The sequence below is a fragment of the Coregonus lavaretus genome (assembly GCF_964263955.1).
Source record: "Coregonus lavaretus genome assembly, chromosome: 39".
NCBI classification, from domain to species: domain Eukaryota; kingdom Metazoa; phylum Chordata; class Actinopteri; order Salmoniformes; family Salmonidae; genus Coregonus; species Coregonus lavaretus.
Window position 1 is genome coordinate 12,195,053 of NC_140026.1, and position 7,399 is coordinate 12,202,451.

The 7,399-nt window shown below is 43.9% G+C and overlaps 1 protein-coding gene across 1 annotated transcript; it reads left to right on the forward strand.

Annotated features, from left to right (window-relative positions):
- Positions 1-6,436, forward strand: LOC311112713 (large neutral amino acids transporter small subunit 2-like; the record flags this gene model as incomplete). The annotated part of the gene is made up of 11 exons (XM_084155841.1): positions 1-23; positions 118-201; positions 561-658; positions 760-817; positions 1,973-2,125; positions 2,727-2,850; positions 3,161-3,264; positions 3,519-3,615; positions 4,029-4,178; positions 4,387-4,564; positions 5,165-6,436. The coding sequence occupies 11 exons, from the start codon at positions 1-3 to the stop codon at positions 5,299-5,301; spliced, it is 1,206 nt and encodes a 401-aa protein (XP_084011967.1). The 3' UTR covers positions 5,302-6,436.
- Positions 6,437-7,399: the final 963 nt, after the last annotated feature.

Genomic DNA, 7,399 nt, shown 5'->3' on the forward strand with positions numbered 1-7,399 from the left:
ATGGATGTAACACAACGCCCAGTGTGAGTTGTATTGTGTTGATCTCTGTAATGTTTCTCACAATTTAATTCAAGAAGCTTTCATGGCATTATAAGTCCCTATCTTATATTGCCACAGCAAAAACACATGGTACGACAACTCCACCGCCGCTGACCGCAAGGCACTACAGAGGGTGCTACTCTCAGCCGAACGCACCATTGGGTGCACACTGCCTGCCCTCCAGGACACCTACAACACCAAGTGTTGGAAGGCCAAGAAATCATCAGGGACCTCAGCCACCTAAGCCACGACCTGTTCTCCCCGCTTCCATCACTCAGACGCGCGCAGTACAGGAGCATCATGGCATCAACTTGGAACTTGAAATAACACATATTTAATCAATAATAACACTCTCTCTGTCTCTCTCTCTCTCTCTCTCTCTCTGTCTCTCTCTCTGTCTCTATCTCTCTCTCTCTCTCTCTCTCTCTCTCTCTCTCTCTCTCTCTCTCTCTCTCTCTCTCTCTCTCTCTCTCTCTCTCTCTCGCTCTTGCAGTGTTGTTGACGTGGGTGAACTGCTCCAGTGTGCGATGGGCCACCCGTGTCCAGGACATCTTCACAGCTGGCAAGCTGCTGGCCCTGGCTCTCATCATTATCATGGGCATCGTGCAGATCTGCAAGGGTAGGACTAGGTTCCATCTGTGTGTGTGTGTTTGTGTGCGTGTCTCTACACCATCTGTGCCTGTTGTTCTCTCCATCTTTCTAATCTCTCTCTCGTTCCAGAGACACAGAGACACAAAACCCCACTGACATCCCATCAATGGGTCACTGGGGACACAAAGTCAGGGCCCAAATGGCAGCCAATTCCCTATATAGTACACTACTTGTATTCAGAGCCCAATGGACCCTGGTCAAAAGTAGTGCACTACATAGGGAATAGGGTGCCATTTGGGATGTAACCATAGCCTCCCTCTGGTAAAACTCACAGAGCTAATAGGGTTTTAATGTAGTTTTCATCACAGCGCGTCTCTGTGGGTTAGTTATCATAACAGTAATGAGGGTGAGTTATGAGAGAGACAGACAGAGACAACCGTGACAATAGGGCTGTAGACACAGAGAGAGGAGAGAAGAGGAGAGGAGAGTTAGAACACAATGGGTGAGAGTGTGGGAGAATCACCCACCAGAGAGAGATGGAAGGGGGGAGAGGGAGAGAGAGACAACCTCTAAATGCCGGGCTATGAAAAGCCAAGTGACATTTACTCCTGTTGTACTGACCTGTTGCAACCTCTACAACCACTGTGATTATTATTTGACCCTGCTGGTCATCTATGAACGTTTGAACATCTTGGAGAGGTGTTATAATCTCCACCCTGCACAACCAGAAGGGGACTGGCCACTCCTCAGAGCCTGGTTCCTCTCTAGGTTTCTTTCTGCCTTTCTAGGGAGTTTTTCCTAGCCACCGTGCTTCTACATTTGCATTGCTTGCTGTTTGGGGTTTTAGGCTGGGTTTCTGTATAGCACTCTGTGACATCTGCTGATGTAAAAAGGGCTTTATAAATAACATTTGATTGATTGATTGAGTAAGAGAGAGAGAGAGAGAGGGGAGGAAGAGGCAAACAATGACAGAGGAAGAGGGAGAGTAAGAGAGAGAGAGAGGGAGAGAGAGAGGGAGGAAGAGAGAGAGACATGTAGTGTTCATATTGGCATGCCAACGAACAGGTGAGCCAGGGGAAAGAAGAGAGACAGACGGGTTGGGCTACGAAGCAGACATGGTGTACAAACCAATAGTACATACTCTGTCTGTGTGTATGTCTGTGTGTCTATCTGTCTGTCTGCCACACACCTCATCATTGTTATGCCCTATGTGTGACCTGGCAGTTTGTTTAATGATCTGCATTGCTGTAATAGCAGTTGACCAATTTCAAACAGATGAAGAATTCCTACAAACTCTATACAATCCTAATTCTAAAGCCTCTGGTCCTCTCTCCTCGTCCAGGGAGTACTATTGGCTGGAGCCAGCCCATGCCTTCGAGCCCTTCCAGGAGTACGATGTGGGGCTGATAGCCCTGGCCTTCCTACAAGGCTCCTTCGCCTATGGGGGATGGAACTTCCTCAACTACGTCACTGAGGAGCTGGTCGACCCCTATGTGTAAGACACTACCATTAGTAGCGTGTCCCAAATGACACCCTGTTCCCTTTGTAGTGCACTACTTTTGACCAGGGCACATAGGGCTCTGTCACTACGTCACTGAAGAGCTTGTCGACCGCTACGTGTAAGACACATCAATTAGTACACGCTTGCCTACCAAATGGCACATTTACATTCGTCTTTAGCACCTTGTTCCCTTTATAGTGCAGTATTTTATAGGCACATAGGGCTCTGGTCAAAAGTAGTGCACTATATAGAGAATAGGATGCCATTTGGGACGCAGCCTGCTCTGGCATAGATTGTTCTGTTGTTCTCAAACATACGAAGAATGCATTGAAGCAGAATTATCATCAATCGTTCATTATAAAGCACATACCAATAAATAAATGTTGGGGGAAAAACACGTATTTAGATATTTTTCTGAGAGAAATGGACTAATACCTATTATCTACATGTCTTTAATAAATTATCTACCATCCCCCATCCCTCCATCCCTCTCTCTATTCTGAACTGGACTGATACCTGTTATTACCTGATGTCTTTAATGAATTATCTATCTTCCTCCCCATCCTCCATCCTTCCATACCTCTCTCTATTCTAGGAATCTTCCTCGGGCCATCTTCATCTCCATCCCCTTGGTGACGTTCGTCTACGTGTTCGCCAACATCGCCTACGTCACCGCCATGAGTCCTCAGGAGCTGCTGGCCTCCAACGCTGTTGCCGTGGTGAGTAGCTCCACCCACCACCCTGTCAGGATTAGGAAGCAGACAGACGTGCTCTGGGTTTATTCATATTCAGTATTACAAAAGACCTCTGGCGTCCCCTTTTGGTCACTAAGAGTAAATGCGCCTCAAATTAAACTTTGAAAATTGAAGCTTGTAGTAGCATCATAGTAACATTATCAATAATTATCAATCTTCCACTCTTTTTTCAATTTTAGTATATAAACATGTTTGTGATGTCTATGTAGATATGTATCAGTTCATTGAATGTCTGAGTGTGTTTAAACATCTCTTTTCCCCTCCCTCCCTCCAGACGTTTGGTGAGAAGCTGCTGGGAGTGATGTCATGGATCATGCCCATCTCTGTGGCTCTGTCCACCTTCGGAGGGGTCAACGGATCCCTCTTCACCTCCTCACGGTCAGTGTCAACATCCCTTTAACAACCAGGAGTTATCTGCTTATCTCTCCTTATGTCTTGTCTAATTCTACTGTATTTCTCTTCTGAATCTCTCTCTAGGAACCCCACTCTTACTGTACTTCTGCACCAGACCTTTATATCACCATGTATTCCTCTACAGTGTTTTACAGTATTTTGTGATGCAGATTATATGGGTGTTTATTCTGATTATCTTTCCCTCTCTCTCTTTCCCTCTCTCTCTCTCTCTCTAACAGGTTGTTCTTTGCTGGAGCCAGAGAGGGCCACCTCCCCAGTCTCCTGGCCATGATCCATGTGAAGCGTTGCACACCCATCCCTGCTCTGCTCTTCACCGTGAGTACCAGCTCTGTCCTTCTCTGTCTCAGACTGTTTACCATTGATCTATACACTATATACCCACATGCAGTATCCGCAATTTCCCTGTCCACGCAACAAATATACAGTTGAATAAAGCCAGCCTTTTAAATTTCACTGTCACAACCCACTGGGAACACACTGGTTGAATCAATGAATTTCAATGAAATGACGTTGAACCAACGTGGAATAGACGTTAAACTGACGTCCGTGCCCAGTGGGAAGCTTCTAGCAAGCTATCTGGCACCCTCTAATCTCTCTCTCTCTCTCTCTCTCTCTCTCTCTCTCTCTCTCTCTCTCTCTCTCTCTCTCTCTCTCTCTCTCTCTCTCTCTCTCTCTCTCTCTCTCTCTCTCTCTCTCTCTCTCTATCCCTCTCTCCCTCCCTCCCCCAGTGTCTGTCCACCCTGCTGATGCTGTGCACCAGTGACATGTACACCCTCATCAACTACGTGGGCTTTATCAACTACCTCTTCTACGGGGTCACTGTTGCCGGGCAGATTGTGCTGCGCATCAAGGAACCTGACATGCACCGACCAATCAGGGTGAGTTTCGTAGGAGACCCATTCCTGGCATTGGGTTCTATTAAGTTCTATAGGGGCTAGACTTTCTCCAAAGTTTTTATTTGACCTTTTTGTTATGTTCTCAATGTTTAGTCAATCTGACCCTAGGTATTTGAGGGCGTATTATATGCATTCTTATTGTGGTTTGCATAATGACTGACTCCACCATCTGTCTCTCTCTCTCCTCCAGATCAGTCTGGCGTGGCCTGTGATCTACCTGTTGTTCTGGGCCTTCCTGCTCATCTTCTCCCTGTACTCTGAGCCCGTGGTGTGTGGCCTCGGTATGGCTATCATGTTGACTGGAGTGCCTGTCTACTTCCTGGGTGTCTACTGGGACAACAAGCCTGAGTGCTTCAACACCTTCGTTGGTACGTCAGCCTCGTTCAAATTCCTTCAACTTTATTTATTTATTTAACCTTTATTTTAGCAGGCAAGTCAGTTAAGAATAACTTTGTATATACAAGGATGGCCTGGAACTGTATTAAAGGTAGACTCAGCGATATGACGTAGATGCAGAAAGTAAACAGCATAGTGGGTCAACAACTAAGCGCGTTGAAGCGCGAGGCTTAACTTCTCCGCCGTTTTTGGTGCCCTGGCTACCACTCTGTGAACAGCGTGAAGCTGTGTGTGACTGTGTGAGAGCGAAGTCTTGCATCTCTCTCATCGCAATATCTGCGGTGCTGCTCGTGGCAACGTCATTTCTACGTCAGTCTACTTTTAAGATGAATGTAACTTTATTTCAAAAGCATTGCTATTATTATTAAAATGACTGGCTTTCTAGTCACTTGACATAATGAATGTTGATTCACAAGATCTCACTACTAACACAGTTTCTTCTTCTGTCTTGTGGATCTTTTCCCTATGACTATTTATACTGTATTAACTTCCTTGGCTTCTCTCTATATCTACTGTGTGTTTACTGTACTGTTGTACTCTAGACAAGGATCCTAACCTCTCCTCTTCTCCAGCCAAGATGACCTACCTGGGGCAGAAGTTCTGTGTGGTGGTGTACCCAGGAGAGACGAAGGGAGCCGAGGAGGCAGGGAGCAGGGAGGAGTGCGAGGAGCTGAAGGAGTCCCGGGCTCAAAAGTCTGCAGACTGCTGAACACAGACCCCCCCCCCAACCACCACCCAACTACTCACCATACACACACAGACACACACACACAAACTCAGAGAAACACACTCTCGTTGAGGTAGTCAGAGGTTCTGGTATATCACTATGGCAGAGGGGAGTAAACACTCACACTCACAGACAAGGAAACACTCAGTGACACACACTGTTCTTTTAATGTGTTCAGACATCTGATTGTAGCTTTGTTTCAATCATGAATGCTGTACCAAATAGAGAAAAGGAGGAGAAGGAGGTGGAGGTGGTGAGAAGGAGGAGAAGAGAAACATTTAGAGGAGAGGGAAGATTATAGACCTATATCTGGTCATTACAATTTAGTCAACCTCCTTTCGATGCGGCTTATTGTAGAAGACATATCCAACCTGACATCCTCACAGATACACATATCTTTTCATCCCCTGATTTATTTTATTTTGACAATAACAAGGACTCCTCTTTTTCTTCCCCCTCCTCCTTCTTCACACACTCCCTGCACACTCCATGAGTGAGAGAGTGGCAGTCATTTTAAAGTACTCGCACTGTACTGTGGCAGATTCATCATCAGTATTGCTTCTGTGTTAGTTTGTATTTCTTTTTGCCACCTTTTTAATTTGCCTTGTCTTACTGAAAACATACCAAAGCTGGATTTTTTGATTGTCAAAAACATCAAATTAATATAAATTCATTTCATGTTCTATGTCAAATACACTAAATACTGTCTGTGTTTCCAAAATGGATTTTTCAATTTGTCATAATTGTTTATATCATGTGTCAGTGTTATTATTTTAGTTTTATTATGTTCGTTTTAGTTTTTTTTTTTTTTTTTTTTACATCATGCAACAGCGTAATCTGGTTCGGTGCCTGTCAGATCCTTGCCTGGTGCAAAATCAGTTCCAACTCTTTAATCACCCTAATTCTGAAATATTTTGTACTTAGGATTTAGTCTGTTTTTGTTATCATTGATGTTGACAGATGATTTTATTCTGATATTTTTAAAGAGCTCAGAAAACATTTCATGTTGAAGAAAAAAAGAAAGGAGTGGCCATTTTGAATATTCCACATTGACTCAGTGACTTCATTTTACTGGACACCTGAGAACGATTTCATTAAAGACAGACAATCAACTACAGATGGACTGTCTGCTCAATGAAAGACTAGTAGTACAGACTGACTACGGTGTAAACCTTTACAGATACTAATGAACTGAAAAATCTTGAAATCTCACTATACCTTCAGACAAAATATAGAGGTAGACTAGCAGACCCTGAAGAGCATTTTGAGCAGGGTTTTCGACAATATTGACCACACATGCACACCTCCACGGAGAGAATTGACACAAGTTTAATCGTGTGTAGCTAAGCTTACTCTAATGTTGTCAAGTTTTTCGGTGTTTATGTAAATGTATATCATAAAGTTAATTCAGTATAAATCCACTATAAAAGTTTGATAGTGCTTTATTTAGGGGTATTTGAATAAATATAATTGATCATAATATAAAAACAATCATTGGAGTTATTTACATTTTAGTCATTTAGCAGACATTCTTATCCAGAGCAACTTAGACAAGCAATTAGAGTTAAGTGCCTTGCTCAAGGGCACATTGACAGATTTTTCACCTAGTCGGCTTGGGGATTCGAACCAGCGACCTTTCGGTTACTGGACCAACGCTCTTAACTGCTAGGCTACCTGCCACCCTATAGTGGAGCACAAAGGTACATGAAATACATGTACAGTTACATGTGGCGTTAAAGCCTTCAGGGATTTAAATGTGCATCCCTATATAAATCAGAAATATGCTTATTGTCAGGTAACTGTAATGTATAGATATACTATATGGTGGTGTGGCCCAGTATACACTACCCACTATGTCCTTGCTATTGGACCTTTGGAACACACACACACACACACACACACATGCAAACACACACACACTCCTCTTCTTCTACAGTTTGTATGATCAGTTTGAGGCATTCTCAGGACATTCCTACTGCCTTCTCCGCTCAGCCAATGAACATTTAAGAGTTTATAAAGGCTCGATTCAATCCATATTGCGGAAGTTCAGCGCAATTTAAATGTTAAGGCAATGTTCGTG